The sequence below is a fragment of the Erythrolamprus reginae genome, chromosome 11 (genome assembly GCF_031021105.1).
Source record: "Erythrolamprus reginae isolate rEryReg1 chromosome 11, rEryReg1.hap1, whole genome shotgun sequence".
Classification (NCBI taxonomy): Eukaryota; Metazoa; Chordata; class Lepidosauria; order Squamata; family Dipsadidae; genus Erythrolamprus; species Erythrolamprus reginae.
The window spans coordinates 28,229,315-28,248,465 of NC_091960.1; the positions used below are offsets into that span (position 1 = coordinate 28,229,315).

At 39.4% G+C, this 19,151-nt stretch overlaps 1 protein-coding gene across 1 annotated transcript; it reads right to left on the reverse strand.

The window, feature by feature from the left end:
* Positions 1-1,474: 1,474 nt before the first annotated feature.
* On the reverse strand, positions 1,475-10,104 carry TRAPPC3 (trafficking protein particle complex subunit 3). Its single transcript, XM_070763702.1, has 5 exons — positions 9,956-10,104; positions 5,429-5,526; positions 5,103-5,202; positions 4,320-4,502; positions 1,475-3,579 (listed from the first exon to the last, which is right to left on the reverse strand). Exons 1-5 carry the CDS (start codon positions 9,998-10,000, stop codon positions 3,460-3,462), a joined length of 546 nt encoding a protein of 181 aa, XP_070619803.1. The 5' UTR covers positions 10,001-10,104; the 3' UTR covers positions 1,475-3,459.
* Positions 10,105-19,151: the final 9,047 nt, after the last annotated feature.

Below are 19,151 nucleotides of genomic sequence, written 5' to 3' on the forward strand. Positions count from 1 at the left end.
TCAGGACATTGATGACACCCAATTATGTAACAGTGCCCCACGCAAATCAAGTGATGCCATGAATCGTCTTATCCAATGGCCTGGAGACTGTGAGCGTCTGGATAGGGAACAACAGGCTTCCACTGAACCACTACAAGAGAGAGTGGCTTTGGGTTTTGGAATCTACTGGTTCTAGGACCTTTCAGTATTTCAAGTTAGATGGAGTTGCACTGGCCCAGACAGACCTGGTTCACCATCTGGTGGTCCTCAAAGAGCAGGTAGCAGTCGTGGTTAGGAGGGTCTTTACAAACCTTGGTATTGGTTGCCAATTGTGTCTGTTCCTGACCAGCGGGGCTGCCAACCTGCCTTCCATTGAGGACCTGTATACTGCACGAGTCAAAAAGAGGGCGGGGAAAATATTTACTGACCCCTCACATCCTGGAAACAAACTGTTTCAACTCCTACCCTCAAAACGTCGCTACAGAGCACTGCACACCAAGACAACTAGACACAAGAACAGTTTTTTTCTGAACCCCATCACTCTACTAAACAAATAATTCCCTCAACACTGTCAGACTTTCTACTAAATCTGCACTTCTATTCTACTAGTTTTTCTCATCATTCCTTTCACCCATTTCCTCCCATGTTGACTGTATGACTGTAACTTGTTGCTTATAGCCTAAGATTTTTATTAATATTGCTTCTTCATTGCTTATTTGACCCCTATGACAATCATTAAGTGTTGTACCACATGATTCTTGACAAATGTATATTTTATTTTACGCACGCTGAGAGCATATGCACCAAGACAAATTCCTTGTGTGTCCAATCACACTTGGCCAATAAAAATTCTATTCTATTCTATTCTCATGCCCTAATCACCTCCTACATGACCTTAAAGAGTATCCAGAAGCTTCAATTGTGCAGAATGCAGCAGCATAGTAGTTATGTGTGGCCCCAGGACAACATGATACACTTTGACTGCTAGTTTGCTTCTCCAACCAATTCATGACACTGGTTTTAATTTTTAAAGCCCTTCACGGTATGGGACTGCCCCCAATTATATCAGCCCATACCACTAGACCCAACAGAAAAGACATGCAACAGGTACCACCTACAGGAGCAGAGGCAGGCAACTATGGCTCCTTTATGACCTGTGGCTTTCAACTCCCTCACATGACTGGCTGAGGAATTCTGGGAGTTGAAGTCACAGAGGCCATATTTGGCCACCCCCATGCTAGGGATTTACACGAGGAGATCTTCTCTGCCATGACATTTGCCCGACTGGAATATTCTCCCATCCCTGAATTCAAGTTAGTTAGCTCCATCCCTCTTAGCATTCTGGAAGATCCTTAAGGTCTGTTATGTTAGCAGGGTTAGGGGTCTCAGAGAACCAGTAGCATTCCAGAATGGCTGATGTACCGGTATTTACTCTCTTCATGTTTTGTGGTTATACGTTTTAACTTTGAATATTTAATTTTAATAATGATTTCTATTTTTATTTTTATAGTTATTTTATTTGATTGCTGTACACCATCCAGTCACTCCTTGTAGCTGACCATAGAAATATAATCAATCAATCAATCAATCAATCAAAAATCTGTTTCTGAAGTGTGGGAAAAGAGGGGACTGTGAAATAGGATAACATTTAATACAATTAACTATGAGCCTACTGCCATACACCTTAATTTAAGAATGTCTTTAATATAAGAGCTTCAAAATAATACCTTCAAAAATGAAACACATAAGACATACCCTAAATACAAATCAAAAGGTGTAAATTGCATATAACTAATCAATATCCATCAATCAGCTGTAGATCAGCATAATTTTTTAAAACTATGAATAACTACAAAGGAACAAAAATGATTTTCTCTGGGCTAGACTCCTCCAACGGTCAGAATAAATTATTCTGAAACAGGTATGCTCAATTTTTTATCCCCCATGATGCAAAAAAAATGTTGCCTCTACACTTCTGCAAAGCAACTGAAAATCATAGAAGAGCGCTGGGGAAATGTGATCAAGATACCCTTAAAAATGGCCCCACTGTCTTGTGAAAGCAAGTATTTGGTTTTCATTTTCTTGCAATTAGGTAAGCCATTTCATTCTCCCGCTGCACATATTACCCAGAGCATTATTTACAAGACCAAGTCAACGAATAATTACAGCTCCCTGTGCCAACTTTTAAAATACCGTTCAGTGGATACCCACACAAATAAATCATAAAGCCTCTCAACCACCAATTAATTTATCTAACAAATGAAATACTGCAATCTTTTCAACAACATAAGCATGGGATAATGGATTCCATTATGCTTTAAGAAGACAAAGATCACTAGAAGCCTCCTGTGCCTGTTGAAGTGTGGCAGACATTTCTATATTTAATGCATACATTCTCCGCGGGATCATCAATTCAAGGGATTTCCATTATTTAGTACAAAATTGTCCACAAAATGCAACAATGGCTGTTCTGCCCTATCGGAAACTTAGAATCTCATAAAATATACACGATGACAAACTCAGTGAATATTCATTAAGCTCTCCTAAGATACTCTTCAAATTCTTTTCAATCATCCAGCATTTGATACACTGCCTACCATGCAAGGCTGTTTATACCCTTCTGTCTGCAATCTTGAGAGCTCCTTGAATGCACATAACACATGCTTCCAACCTCTCTATCGTCCCAACATGGATGCCCAACAGCAACATTTTTTAAAAGCACTTTGTCTAAAACTTTTAGAAAACAAAGCTGGTGTGAACAACGCTTAAGTTACCGAAATCAAAATTGTGGTAAAGAAGAGTGAATATCATTTTTCTAATATTACATAAACATTTGAAACTTGAGCACCACATTGTTGGTTCAATAAAACTATTTCGGCCAATCCAATAGGAAGACAAATACGAAATTGGAAACACCCAACCAATTGTGAATCTGTTGAGTTTTAATGACATATTTCCTTCAGGACTGTCAAAATGGATCCAATTCTTGTTTCAACGTGAATTTTAATTGTTTTGTTGAATGGCAAAGCTAAAAGGAGAAGTCCAAATCCATTAGGAACTCTCAATTCTTTCAAATCATAGAATGCATTCTGGGCTATCAGGAATGGCTTCCCCATGAAGAAAAACTGACCAATATAAACAGAGGGCATAATGCCAGAATTCTTCACATACTGCAGAACAAAAGTGGCATCTGGAATTATTTCATTGTTCAAAATTATAGTGTTTTAATATCCTGTATTTTTGAATGGAGCCAAGCGTGGTAACAAGGGAAGGGCACCTTGTGTTTCTGATGAATATGAAAAGAGTTCTACATCCTACAAAAGCTTTTAATAGAAATCTGTGGAAATAAAACAGACTATTTCGAATGAATTGACGTCTTAACCAGTCAGTGTCTCAAAGTACACAGGGTACTATATGTGAATGAAGCTCTGATTCAGTGACTTCATCCCTTTCCAGTCCAATATGAAGGCTGCTCAAGACTCACTCCTCTCCAACTGGGAGGTTGTCTTCGATCCGCCTGATAAACTTCATCCTGATTTCTGTGACTCCATCCCCTTTCAAGGTGTCTAGGAGAAATCTGACATCCACAGCCATCTGTACCTATGATGAAAGAGAGGAAAGTCCACACTTTTGAGATATTTCCCTACAGCAGCTCACTGACATATAGAGACAGGTATTCATGCCAAGATATGTCCCGTTATTTATGAAAAGTCATCCTTCTCCCACATTACAGTCTTTGTTGCTTTGTCTTTATTGACTTTCCTGCCTTGTAAGAGATGTGATTTCCTTGCCTCCCTTTGTATTGGGGGTTGTGGAACCCCCTTGGTGGACTCACAAATTGTTCTTAGGATATATGATGAAAGGTTCCAAAGTCATCCTCATTTGATATCATAGTGTCTGACCGTGAGCTACTTAGAATCTTTAAAAGAGATGGCCCATTAATGCAAGACAAAGAGCTGACCCAGTCCTGATAAATGAGAATACTATTTTGGCCTTCACAATACTACAGTGTAACAGTCTGCAAACTAACCTTTTTATTAACACAAGTGCACCTGAATATATAGAGGAAATTTTAGAAAAAGTTTTAGATGGAAAAGTTGGAAAATATTTAAATTGTTTCAATTGATGTTCCTAGACTCACAGATCTAACAGAAATCTAATATTACCAACTGAATACTATCCATTGCTTTAACATACTGCTGATACTTTTTAACATAAACCCATGTACTTAATTTCCACAATTTATTTTGAACTTTTCATAGGATGCAGAAAACATGCAACCTCATAGTTATGCATTTCATTCAGGGCCATTGGTTCCACTGGCCTCCCCTTCTTCTCACCATTTCCAGGGCTCCCCGGAGCACCCCACATAAGAGGTTAGAGTAAATGAGAGAGGAATGGTTGTCTGGTAATTCCACAAAATCCACCAGTGGGTTGTTTTCCAAGATAAGGGAGAATTCGTCGCCTGCCGGACTCCAGTTTGTGATGCTTGGTGTGATACCCAAATACATTTTAAATGCTACCTATCAAATGAAACAGATATGAGAGAAGAGCTGGGTTCAAAGATTGAAAGATTTAGCAAGCCACTATTTTTTACACATCAACGAACAAACACAAAACAAACCCCAACATACATAAGTAAACTCTTTTCCACACACCGGATTAGACAAGGCAACACTGAGCGTTTTCTATAAGTAATTTTCTGCATTATATCCAATCCCTTACATTACTGAATAGGAGAAAAGCCTTTCCGATTCTGTTTTTTTCCTTTTCCAAATTATCTCATCTTACTTAGCTTCTTGATAAAAAATCAGAGACATCCAGCCTTGATAATAAAAACACTTTTAGTTTTTGATTAATTCACTTTATTTAAAGGTTGGCACAATTCCAGAAAACAGCCAAAAACTAGCCTTGGTTTTTTTTAGCTGTTTTCTGGTATTGTCTCTATTTTTAAATAAAACAGAAGTGAAACAATAAAAAAGTAAAATTTGTTTCATGCTGAGAAAATTGTGTTCCTAATATTTAGCTATGGTAAGTTCAAAGAAAATAAGATTATTTAACAGCAACACAAGCAAACAACCAACATGCAGAAACAAAGCCAAACAGTCAAAAAGAGGTATCACCTTTGCAATTACATCTGCCGTTTCTCGAAAGTCATGGCATCTCCCAACATTGGATCGTGCTAGAAAGTCTTCCACAAGTCGAACACCTATGTTGTAGCCCCTATTAAAGCAGCCAAAAGCAAGATGCATGAAACTGTGATCACACCAAGCAGGTCAGACTGGAGGGAAAGCACTCTGAGGCTTTCGAAAGGAAATCCATGCTCATTTATTTTCCCAAACTCCAAGAATTGGATAAAATTACATTTATTCTGCAAGCGAATATCCCATGGAAAAGGGGCTTCTGAGGTTTCTAATCTGAGAACACCCACGTTGTTTCTGTTACTTACATTTTGTCAAGCTGCTTGTTGACATCTTCATCATTCTCGTAGTCCTTACACAGCTGAGTGACCAAAGCCCCATACGTCAAAGTGAAGAGCTCCGAGCTCTAGATAAATTCATAACATATTTAGCATATACCAGACAAAAAAGAGTGCAAATGTTTAGGGACTGACCCAGGCACAGCTTAGTCTGTCACAAGAAAAAAAATGAACAAGACGATTTGCTTCAACAGAATAGTGAACAGCCTGAATACTGCATGGGCCATAAGTTCTGAACGAGGGTGAGAAGAATAAATAAAACAACTCTGTCCTAAAGAGATATGAAGAAGAAATAGAAAATGGTGAGACGGCTACCAATAGATAGCCCATAAATTCTAACCCAATCCTTAATATTCTTGATGTAATAACTGCTCCTTTTTTCATGAATCAATACTTGCTTGAACGAGAATAGAATTTGGCACACCAGGGATACTTCCATAAAAAGGATAATGAAGCTATTGAAATAATGGAGTCACATGCTCCCCGTGGCCAGACCTAATCAATAGTTTGGCCTAAACAATGGATCAGTGGAACTTTTCAGAGCAAACAATTTCACAAAATTCAATTCCTTGCTTTCAAGATGAAAATGGTCACTGACAAAAAAAGAAAGACATTTAACAGATTCCAAGTGTCCAAACCTTATAAGAACCCATTTTTTAACTTTGTTTTAATTTACATTGTTTTAATAGAATTCCACTTAAAAACTCAAAGGAACCACAAAGCTAATAAATTTTTAGCAGAAATGTAGACAAAAAGAAATATCAATGCTGTATCTTCCACCCATCTCTAAAAATTAAAGGTGAATTAAAGCTACATAAATGCCTTCCTATTAAGAACTGAAAATGTCAAGGTTTTAAAAGATATGGCTATATATTTATTGCCAAACCCTGCTTGACTTATTAAAACCTCATTTTATATAGCAGAATTGTCTAGTCTCAGATTAAGAAACCTAAAACCTACCATGAGATGCATAGATGCAGAAGGTGAAATGAATGGCAAATACCAATACTACAGAATGAAAGCAGCAGGCAAGCAGAAAAGGAGAAAGAAAAAAAGACATCAGAGTTTAGTGAGACAATAGAAATCACACCACATTCTCACATGCTCACGCAAAGCCAAAACACAGAAAACACAATCAAGTCATGTGTGAAGTTAAGGTTCATCGAACATGATGCTATTTCTACAGAGTAGCAATATTGAGGGCAGCAATCCAACAGTCCACATCTCTTTTTCTGAGTGGTTGTGTTTTGCATGGTTTTAGGTTTCTTGCAACCAATGTCATCCATCAAGGCAGCAAAGGGGATTCAGGTTAAAAAAAGTAGTGCATGGCAGAAGCCTCATTCACCACCACCACTTTTTTTTGGGCACATGTCACTATATCCCACAGTGGTAGAGCTTCCACCACAATACGCTTTTATTATAGTGAGAGGGGAGGAAAAAGCAAGATCCTCTGTAAGCCATGTCTTGGAATTCTGTTGCCAAATAGATCCAAAGACACCATAGCCGTCAGCCAACAGAGGATACAGAGAGTTCAGGGTTAATAGGAGATCCAGATGACCAAAGCTGCTTTATAGAATTAGCATTATAAAGCTACATAAAGCTGTTTTATAGAATTAAAAAGCTTGGAAAGGGAGCCTGAAGATTCCTGTAACCTAGCTGATAATTGCAGAGTAGAGAAAGAGACAAAAATGAAGGGAGGGTTAGTAACACCACCACCTATTTTAATAGCCATTGACAAGACAGATGGAAAAAACAGTACATGACAGAATGGAGAATGCTCAACGGCTATGCTCAACAGCTAACAGTTCATTTCTGAACATTTTGCCTATCTGTAGCTATTAAAAAGAGAGAAATTGTGTTTAATGTTCACAAAGGTTCATTGTTCTGGAGTAAAACCAGAAGGTGGCATTGACTTAGAAGCTGCCAAGTAGGCTCCTGATGTTTGTTCATTACACGAATCCAAATTAAAACATTCGACCTGTATTTGAACACATCCAACAAAGTTCAATCTTGTGCAACATTATTGATTCCATGGTGAAATTGTTCTTATTATTAGAAAGTTCTTCACAGCATTCAATTGCAGTCTACCTTCCTGTAAATTAAACCTGTTTCCATGGCTTATTTTCTAGGATAACAGGAATCTAGACAATTTGGACTTTGAACTAGACATGCTGAAACCATTTTCCAACAAGATGAAAATCTATCATAATTAGTAGCAAAGGAAGCAGGTTACACATGCTTGAGAGATCTGGTTGATTGTTATATGCCCTATTTCCATTATTGTTGAAGTAAAGAAGCACTTAGATTTTTATAAAAATGCACCCCAGGATGAGAGGTGTCAACAAAATCTGCATCACACCTTAATGTTAAAGAACTAGAATGATCCCAACTGGCAGGAAATATCCCAGAGTATCCCAGAATCCACCAAATCAATCTATTCTTTCTCTGAAGTCCACTAGGCTCAAATCCTCCATCATCAATATCCATGTGGAAGACGCAGGATCCACCAAATTAATAAAGAAATTATGTGACTTGGGAAAAGTAGTTTTTAAAAGTCCCTGTTCGATCACCCTACAAAAATACGAAATCTATGTGGGCCCTTCAACATTTGTGTTGAGGCACATATGAACATAACAATGACTATATAGGATCTGGCCAATTGTCCATCTAGTCCAGCATTCAGACAACACAGTGGATTATCAAATGCATTCATGAAACACATAGGCATCCATTAAAGAGCAATAATGAAAATAATTGTAATTAAAAATAGGTTCACTTCTCAACTCCGCTTTGCCATGGCATTGCCCCGGAAGTAGAGAAATATGTAAGTTATCCAAACTGTATTAATGTAAATCGTTGATATGAATTGCCGTAAGAGAACATTATATAGCTGTTAGTGTGTTGTTTAACATTTTTGTTTGTTTGTTGTTGTCTCTCTTTTTTGCTCTGTGTATTGTATTTTCTTGTTCTTTTTTAATGTAAAAAATCTAATTATAATTTTTTTTTTTTAAAGGAAAGGGCCCCCCAATTCCATAAATAAGAAAAGGCATAGGGGATCAAGAGGAAAAATGCAAAATGTATTATTATTAAGATACGTGTGTAACAATATAATAATATAATACTGTAAAAGACAATAATATATAGGACAATATAGTCTTCGGAGAGGGGCGGCATATAAATTTAATAAATAATAATAATATTATGTATTTGTAACTACATATTACAGCCTATGTCAATCCTCTATGATGAATGTTTACTTTGTTTGTGTGTGTAGGACCATATTATTACATATAAGGGACAATATAACATAATACATCATGCAGGGTACTATTATTAAATATAATAATATATAATACACATAAAGGACAATAGACATAGTCTGGACAAATAAAGAAATGTGCAAAAATTTAAAATCTCTTGAAATAGTCCCAAATATATGAGCAAATATACTATTAATCCCTTAATAGTAACATGGAAAGGAGAAAAGAGGAGATGGACTTTAAACACAAAATTATTACAAGATGAAGGATATATAAGCACAATAACCAAGGAAATAAACTTATTTTTGAATGAAAACAAGAAACAACCGACGACTATACAAAACCTATGGGACATATTAAAAGCTTGCACAAGGGGAATAACAGCTGCATATACGGCAAATAAAGATAAATGGCAAGATTACAATAAAAATCTAAAAGATATTAAGCAGTTAGAACACAAGCTATAACAAGATCCAAAAGATGATAACACATACAAAGTACTAATGGAAACCAGGCATCAAGTAAATTTAATAGAATAACAGAAATATATAAATTAGTGAAACAAACATTCTTCGAAACAGCAAATAAACCTAGTAGATGGCTGGCTTATAAAATCAAAGGACAATATGATGATTACATAAAGAATTTTGACATTTCTCCTCTTGACCAGATAGGCTTTTCTCCCCTTAGCCAAGGAAGGTTAAAAAGATTAAATAAGGTTCCGGAGGGAAGTATTTTTAATAGGAAAGTGAACACAAGAACAAGGGGGCACAATCTGCGGTTAGTTGGGGGAAAGATCAGAAGCAACGTGAGAAAATATTATTTTACGGAAAGAGTAGTAGATGCTTGGAACAAATTTCCAGCAGATGTGGTTGATATATCCACAGTAATTGAATTTAAATATGCCTGGGATAAACATAGGTCCAGCCTAAGAAATAGTATAACGGCAGACTAGATGGACCATGAGGTCTTTTTCTGCCGTCAATCTTGTTTCTAAGGTCCCTCTCTCACTTTTTAGGACCCTCTGTACTTCCTCAGCCTCATACCCACCACCGCTTTTTTTTCTCCCGCCTGGCAAAGGCATCAACATTATGAAGGAAGCCCTGTCGTGCAGCATCTATTGGCGATGACCATTCCATACTATTTCCCCTCTTTCAAGGCCCGCCGGGCAAACGCCCAACAGCCGCTTTCCTTCGTCGGGACAGCCCTCCCTCCCGGCCCCGCCAATGGCCTTTACCATTTTCTTGCTCTCGGAGCCTCCTCGGCTGCCCTGACGTGCCATTTTGCCGCCTCGCCCGGCCGGGAAGAGGAGCTCCGGGAGAAGGAAACCGTCCTGCCTCAGCCTTGTCGTTTTCCTCAGGGCAGCGGGACTACGACTCCCATCATGCAGCTGGCGACAGGTAAACGCCTGCGAGGGATGCCGGGAGTCCTCGCGAGAGTTGAGGCGGATTGTTTAAACCACGCCTGCGCAACCTTCCTGCAGCGCTACTACAATTCCCAGCATGCTCAGACGAGCTTTATTCCAAGGCAGCAGGGAATCTCAAGTTTCGGGGTTCCTCCCGTCTCTCCGATGAGATCGAGATGTTCCTTGTGTCCCCAGCAGATGTCAGCATTTAGCTGCTTTCAGAAATCAGTCTGTTTTATTGATCATAAAAGAATTTTTAAATTGTTGATCTATTGGTGCATAAGTGTACCAATAAATATATAGATATAATTGGTGCATGTGCACCACCGTGCCTTCCATCCCCTATCCTAATATTTCTCTCTTACTGGTATCATGTATATAAATATTGTTGCTGGTATATCTTTGTATACTACCAATATGTACTTGATAAATAAAATAATAAATAAATATTTAAATAATTGATCTTTCAAAAATCGTATGCAAGCAGGGGAATTGGCCATGTTATTTCCAACCCACCTGTGGCTGAGTGGAAATGTTTGTTGTCAGTGTTTCTTGTCTTTTTAAGCACTGTATGTCGAAAAGTTTATGGCTTACCCTCCAGATAGCCACCACATGGACAATAACGAAATAGTGAAAATCAGACTCTTGTCATGATGTTTAATTTGTGGTTCAAGTACAGTGGTACCTCTACTTAAGAATTTAATTCATTCCGTGACCAGGTTCTTAAGTAGAAACCCACCTCGCAAGGATGGAAGGCTGAGTCAACCTTGGTCGATGGTGAGATTTGAACTGCTGAACTGCTGGTTGCTGGTGATCAGCAGAGATAGCCTGCAGTACTGCACTTTAACCATTGCACCACCACAGCTCATATAAAAGAGGAAAAATGGGGCCAGTGTGGCTTCGGCCCAGTCTACCCAATAAAAAGGAAATATGCCAGCAGTTTGGGAAGTGGCGTCAAGCTGGCCACGTCCACCCAGTCGGTCATGCCATGAGTAGTGTTAAGATGGCCATGACATAGAAACAGAAGATTGACGGCAGAAAAACACCTCATGGTCCATCTAGTCTGCCCTTATACTATTTCCTGTATTTTATCTTAGGATGGATATACAGTACAGTAAGCCCTCACCTATCGCTGGTGTTACGTTCCAGACCCGACCGCGATAGGTGAAATCCGCAATGGGGAATTTATCGACTGATAGTACTTATTTAAGTATTTATATTGTAATTGTTTGGTAAGTTTTCATTGTTTTAAGTGTTTATAAACCCTTCCCACACAGTATTTATTTTAGATACAGTATTTAAATACAGTATTTAAAATTTTAGATATTTTTTTTTTAAAAAACCTGCCGATTGAGTTCGGTGGGCTGTTTAAATCTGCCGATCGACTTCCTCAGAAACCCGCGAACCAGTGAAGATCCGTGAATGATTTTTCTCATTAATATTTCTTGAAAACCCGCAATGACGTGAAGCCGCAGTAGGTGAAGCGCGATATAGCGAGGGACTACTGTATGTTTATCTCAGGCATGTTTAAATTCAGTTACTGTGGATTTACCAATTCCATCTGCTGGAAGTTTGTCCCAAGCATCTACTACTCTTTCAATAAAATAATATTTTCTCACATTACTTCTATTTCCCCAACTAACCTCAGATTGTGTCCCCTTGTTCTTGTGTTCACTTTCCTATTAAAAACACTTCCTTCCTGAACCTTATTTAACGCATTAACATATTTAAATGTTTTGATCAAGTCCCCCCTTTCTCTTCCCTTTGCCTGCTTCTTTCATTGCTGCTCCCTCTGACAATCAGTTGAGCCTTTTTTCAGCCCTAACCAGGTGCTAACAGTGAAGCGATCTTCCATGGTTTGCTAGCCAAGTGATCTTCCCTTTGCCTGCTTCTCTTATTGCTTCTCTCTCTGAAGAGAGAGAGAGAAGTGTTTTAGAAACTGTTTTTTATCCCCAATCAGTGGATAAAAAGCAAGCAGGTGGGCTCAAAACCAACAAACTAATGTGCTGAAGCTGACCAGATTAAGGACTAGCCACATATTTTTTCCCTCCCCCAAACTAAACATAGAAACATAGAAGACTGACGGCAGAAAAAGACCTCATCATCCATCTAGTCTGCCCTTATACTACTTTCTGTATTTTATCTTAGGATGGATATATGTTTATCCCAGGCATGTTTAAATTCAGTTACTGTGGATTTACCAACCAAGTCTGCTGGAAGTTTGTTCCAAGCATCTACTACCCTTTCAGTCAAATAATATTTTCTCATGTTGCTTTTGATCTTTCCCCCAACTAACTTCAGATTGTGTCCCCTTGTTCTTGTGTTCACTTTCCTATTAAAAACACTTCCTTGCTGGACCTTATTTAACCCTTTAACATATTTAAATGTTTCGATCATGTCCCCCCTTTTCCTTCTGTCCTCCAGACTATACAGATTGAGTTCATTAAGTCTTTCCTGATACGTTTTATGCTTAAGACCTTCCACCATTCTTGTAGCCCGTCTTTGGACCCGTTCAACTTTATCAATATCTTTTTGTAGATGAGGTCTCCAGAACTGAACACAGTACTCCAAATGTGGTCTCACCAGCATTCTATATAGCGGGATCATAATCTCCCTCTTCCTCCTTGTTATACCTCTAGCTATGCAGCCAATTCTACTTGCTTTCCTTATCGCCTGACTGCACTGTTCACCCATTTTGAGACTGTCAGAAATCACTACCCCTAAATCCTTCTCTTCTGAAGTTTTTGCTAGCACAGAACTGCCAATACAATACTCAGATTGAGGATTCCTTTTGCCCAAGTGCATTATTTTACATTTGGAAACATTAAACTGAAGTTTCCACTGTCTTGACCACTTATCTAGTAATGACCTCCAGAGGTCAACTACATCCCTGATGTGGCCCTCAATGAAATTGAGTTTGATACCTCTGCTGCAAAAGAAGCTTTCAAGATGGGATTAATTTTTTTTCTCTCGCTCTTTTTTTCCCTTACAAAAGATCAGTTGGGAATAAAAGCTCAACATAACTTTCTTCAAGTATTAATCAGCTGCAATTTGTGAGGAATGCTGGAAGCTGCAATCCAGCAACAATTAGAAGGCCAACAGCTACAAGTTAATTAGAAGATAGGTTATCTTGTCAAATATAATGCTTGTAATAATGTAATGATTGTGGAAAGAATGACTCGACACAAGAGCATCAACTAGAACCAGGAAAAAAGCTTCATGCTTTAGAAATCATTTTTAAACATACAAGTTTGACTAGATGTGAATGTATTAAAATTTATTGGGTTGCAACCTTATTTTGACATGAGTTTGTCACTCAAAAAGACACTGCACATTTAGAATTCTAATATTGCGAAATCACCCTCTTCTGTCAACTTGATTTAATAATACATTATTTCAACATCTTTATAAAATTTTGGACTTCGCCATTTCATCACCAAGTAATGTGTTTTAGCATTTTGGTCCTTTGGATATTGTGATCAGAAACGCTTATGTTCATTTAATATAAAACCATATCCTACCTCCTATTAAATACCCAGCAATGACTGATCATTTGGAAAGTACAGTAACTGACCCATTCACAACAATATATGATCGAATTACTCCGAACTCAGACATCACAGTGCATACTGAACAATTTATTATTAATACATTGTTTTTACATAAGGTTATTCCAAAAAGAAATATTACAAAATAGCAGAAATTAATGGGCAACACACACGTGGATTAAGGCAACAGGCCAAAATGATACTTGCAATAGCTCAAAGCTTCCATGACTGGAAAAAAATATTAGTGGAACTGGGTCCATTTCTCCCAAGGGGAAGAAAATTGGCATTATGGGCATGGAGAGACATGGCTGAGCAGTGGGTAGATATATTTGCAGGCCACGACATTTACTCTTGCTAAACAGTGGCATAATCATAAACAAAAGTAGGTTGCTTCACCAGAAATCCAAATTTTCTGTTTTCTAGGCTTAAGCATTTGTCAATGGCCCAAATAATTAATTGGTCTCTTTTACAATTCAGTAATCTGCCTTATCTTAACTGATGGCTGAATACAAAGATGTCCCGAAATTCTGAAAATCGATATTACATGGGCATAGAGCACAGGTAGTCTTTGACTTACGATCACAATTGAGCCCACAATTTCTGAGAAATTTGTTAAGCCAGTTTTTAATCCCATTTTATCATTTTTCTTGCCACAGTTGTTAAATGAATCACTATAGTTGTTATATTAGCAATGCAGTTGGTTTAAAGAATCTGGCTTTCCCATAGTCGCAAAAGGTGATCCCACGCCCCAGGGACATTGCAATGGTCATAAAGATGAACCAGTTGTTAAGCACCCAAATGTCAATCACATTGACTATGGGGATGCTGCAATGGTCATTAGCCACCTTTTTCAGAGGTGTTGTAATTTTGAACAGTCACTAAATGAACTGTTGTAAGTCAAAGACTAACTGTACATTTTTCTTCACCCTAGTAGCCTGTCCAAATAATCCTGGTTTATAAAAGGGCAATTCCCCCCAGCCTAGCTAAATTTCTGGCAAAAAAAATAAATAAATAAAAATACAGCATATAAACACACGACATTGATGACCAATAATCTAAACAGAATAGAAGTCAAGATTTTTCTTGAAAAAATATGCTCCTGATATCAAGACTGTTATTAGTTTGGTTCGATTTTGAGGCATTTACAAGTAACTTTTAGAGTGTGAGATCACAATGTTAACTGTTATTTCTGCAGAATTACATTGCTACTGAGATGCCTGGTATTAACTACTTCCCTGCTAGTAGAAACCTCAAAAGTAAACAGTATTGGAAAAGTAAAATAAAAAGAGATAATGTCTCAGGGTTCATAAGCATACTCAGCACGAAAAGGCAATAATTTTTTTTTTGCCATATTATATCTGCTACTGCAATCATTAGATTTTTTTTTTTTTAAAAAAACCACTAAGTAAAAGCTGGAATTTCCAAAATTTTACCCGCTTTGAGGTACACAAAACGTCAGGAGCGTTATCTGCTTACCCCCAATTATCACTGTGGTTGACTTTTGAAGTAACTTTCAGAGCTTACAGTATCTTGAGCTAACCTATCCTAAAATATCTAAAGTATAATCCACACAGTGGAGTTTTAATCATCTAACAGTACCATTCCTTTTCCCAAACATCGTATGGTCCATGGTTATTTGGTCCTGGTTTAAGGGAAAAACGCCATGCGGTGCCAAGCACCACGAGGGGTTATTATGAAGAACTTGGCATTAATGCTTTGATTCCGCCACCCACCCACCTCCCCCTCCCACCCCAATATACAACTTTGGGAACAACAACAAAAAAAATCTTCTACAGCACCATCTTCTAAAAAGGCACTTTGAGGGCTGTTTCACTTTCGATAAAACCAACCGCTTCAAGATGGCGGAACTATTCTGCAAGGAAACAGGTCTTCGGAGTGATCTATAGGCCAGAGGTAATTCAGACATAGTTCTCATATGGATATGAACTAGCGGTACACCAAATATTTCCTTTCCGTCAACTTTCTTTTTTGTACTTCCTATAGAAGTGGCTCTTCAGTTTAGCTTAAGCTCTCCTGCTCCATCTTGTAAGCCTCGGCCGTCTGCTCCCCAGATACCAACTGGTTACTGAGTTCTAACTTCAGCATTACCAAGACCTCGTCATATCTATGGAGAAGTGATAACAAGAGGGCCCTGTCTTATCCCGTTTCCTTTTTCTCAGACAGTGGCATTTCATCTTTAGGTGTTATGTTCATAAATATGTATTCGTGTTATCTGCAAGTAGTCCGGGAGCTAATTGTCCAACTCTGCAGAAAGGTTTACGGGTTAAGTACACATTGCATATCTAAAAAAGTAACTTGTGCCTAGTGCCTGACTTGCCATTTTTATGCAGACTAGCCATTATTTGCCCCAGTCCAGCAAACACACACATGCTAACTGCCTATGGATAGGAAGCAGAAGTTATAGCAGGGTTAAGCTCTGCCCTGAAACCCCCCTGCATACAAACAGCTAGCCCTATGACCAATGTCAATTTAAAGTGCCATGTTTGGAAAACTGAAGATGATAAACAGAGCGCCCGGGGATTTGAACCGGGTTTACACAGATTAGAAAGACTGCTATCCCATCAACACACCCACAAAATTAATTTCTGAAGCGACTTGTGGAAATACCAGACGACATCATCAACAACAAAAGCAGTCTCCAGAAGAAGGTTACAAGATTAAAAGCTTATGCAATGCCTCAACCCTGAACACAAAAAACACAAGTTGTCCTCAACCTATGACAACAATTGAGACCAGAACTTAAAATGCTAAGCAAGGCGGCTGTTGAGTGAATCATGGCAGGTCAGTGAATCTTAAGCAAATCCAACTTCTCCCATTGACTTTGCTTGCCAGGAGTTAGTTGGGAAGATCACAAACCATGATCACATGATTCCTGGACACTGCAAATGTCACAAATGCATGCCTGTTGCCTACGGCCTGAATTTGGATTATGGGAATGCAGAGATGATTATAAGTGCGAAGACCGGTCATAAGTTATCTGTTTTTCAGTGCTGTTTCCCCCCCCCTCCCCCAGTCCCGTTGTAAATTTGAACAGTTGCTAAATGAATAGTTGTAAGTTGACGATTGCCTGCATAATTATTACCTAGGCATTTATATTGCTCCAGTCAAACCATCTCCGAGTAGCATACATCTCCTCAGAGGTGGGCTCCTAAGATGGAACGGTGACGTGTGCTCGCCCCCGTGTCTCTGAGTGCTGGCGGAGTCCAGGGCAATTCTGTTACTGCACCTGGGCAGGTAGCGAAATCGCGCACGGACACGCAGGTGCGCCTGTGGTGCCCCTGCGTGTCCATGCGCAATTTCATTACCTGCCCAGCTGCACGTCACCGTTCCACCTGAGCAGCCCACCTCTGCATCTCCTCCATAGGTATTTCATTTTAAAAAGACAAAAGAGAGCAGTCTTGGCCCCTCTTTGCAACCTGCTTTCATAAGAGGGCACTATGTCCTTTGGACAAAAGGTCATTCCAGGATTCCCTTCAGAACTATACTTCAATGCTCATTGGATTAGGGAACAGAAAAATCTCCACAGATAAGCTATTCATAAGAACATAAGAAGAGCCATGCTGAATCAGGCCAAAGCCCATCGAGTCCAGCAGTCTGTGTCACCCAGTGGCCCACCAATTGTCCATGGGGATCTTGAGCAGAAAGAGAAGGCAAAACCCTCCCTTTCCCTCGACCCCCAACAAATGGTACTCAAGGGAATCCTGCCTACTTCAACCAACATAGAGGCAGCACTTGGACATCCGTTTCAATAACCACCGACACACTTGGCATCCGTGAATCTGTCTAATCCTGCCTCGAAGCTACCAAGACCGATAGCTGTCACAACCTCTTCTCGAAGTTCCTAAGGAGGCTTGCCTTTCTTCAAGACAGCTTATCCTTGGGATCCCTTTTAGGTTAACTAGTCCCTAGTCCAGAGTTAGAACTAGTAAATCCTGGATCTAATTGGACAGACAAGATTCTATACTGAGTGAGCAGTCTAAAAATATATATGCCCAATTTCTAAACCTAACCTTAAAGCTAAACAACATCTTAACCTGCATCTGGAAGCTGACTGCAAACTAGGGTAACGCCTGCAATAGATGTTAACACGGGCAAACCAAGCTGGGTCTAATTAATACTCAGATTGCCACTTGGTAGATGGGTCTCAAGAGCAGCTCAGGTAGCGCCAATGGTTCTGAGAGACCTCTTGTTCCATATCCAATTACAACTCACACAAACAATGAAATTAGGCAAGATGCCTCCTGCTTCTAACTGCTCCTTGAGTCGAAGCCATGATTCCAAGGGATCACCCAAACGAAGAACCTGCTATCCTATCCTACTTCCAGAATCTGTTGGTTTCTCTAATCAGCAGCCACTACGTTTTACTGGGATGATGTCTAAGCCAATTTATTTCCCTTCAGATATCAATACCATCCAGGAACCAAGACAGGTGCTCAACAGCACTGTGGTTAAGTGTATTTTAAATATCCTCTGGATATTGATACTTCACCCAGTATTGATAGAGGAGTCTATCAATCCTCTATTCTTCCAATATTCCACCCAGTTTGGATAGGGTTCACCCATTGCTTCCTGTAGATATTGAAGTGTTTGGAAAAGAGAACCGAGTGCTGTAGATCCCCACAGCTTAGCGCCTGGATACTAAGCCTCCACTCCAAATCAACTGAAACAGCGAGAAGTTTATTACAAAGTGCCTGGAGTGGGTTCTACTTACCTTCCCTACTGGTTCCCTACTGGCTTTGCTTGCGTGCACCCCTGTCACATCACATCACACAAATGACACTCTGCACATGCGCAGAGGATTCTTTGCAAGCCACTTTCAAGGAGTGGCAACTGGAGAACTGGTTCGGGGGCGTAGCCAGCCAGCCATTGCTGCCAGTTCAGCAAGCGGGGGCAAATTTCCACCACCAGTACAGGAGAACCCATTCAAACTGGCAGTAACCCACCACTGCATGGTGCCCCATACCCTTAACCTTCGAAGGAGATTGTGGTGTTGCAGCCCCCCAGTATCAGTTCATCAAAGACCATCAGTGCAGGCCGTGTTCCATCCCCTGCCCTCTGCCCCATCTCAACACAAACAAAAGGAACACCGCCTCCCCACCAATAGTTACACAAAGAGTGGGGTCAAAAAATGGCTTTCCAAGGAGAGGTGGAAGTGAATGCATCCTTGGGGGTGATGCTACGTCCTTTGGAAAGAAATGGTGCTGTTCTCTCAAGGATGAAGTAGACTTTACTCATACCTGCTATTTCCCTGGTAGCCTTCACCAAAGGGATCCAGTCCACAGGTGACATCACAGAAGAGCTAGTCCACTTCTATGGGATCAGCAGGGTTGAAATGGTCCCAGATAACCTCACAAGACAATCTCCAAGTCATCACTACCGGACACGGCCAGCTGATATCAACCTTGAGAAAATGGGATTTTTACCTTGCAAATTCACCATAGCAGCCTACTAACTGATCA

Excerpts from the sequence above, each read along its gene's own strand:
- TRAPPC3 (XM_070763702.1), bottom strand. The coding sequence starts at position 10,000 with ATGGCACGTCAGGGCAGCCGAGGAGGCTCCGAGAGCAAGAAAATG. Across the intron at positions 5,527-9,955 it reads GCTCCGAGAGCAAGAAAATG|AGCTCGGAGCTCTTCACTTT; the intron begins GTAAAGGCCATT and ends GAATTTATCTAG. Across the intron at positions 5,203-5,428 it reads AACAAGCAGCTTGACAAAAT|GGGCTACAACATAGGTGTTC; the intron begins GTAAGTAACAGA and ends CTGCTTTAATAG.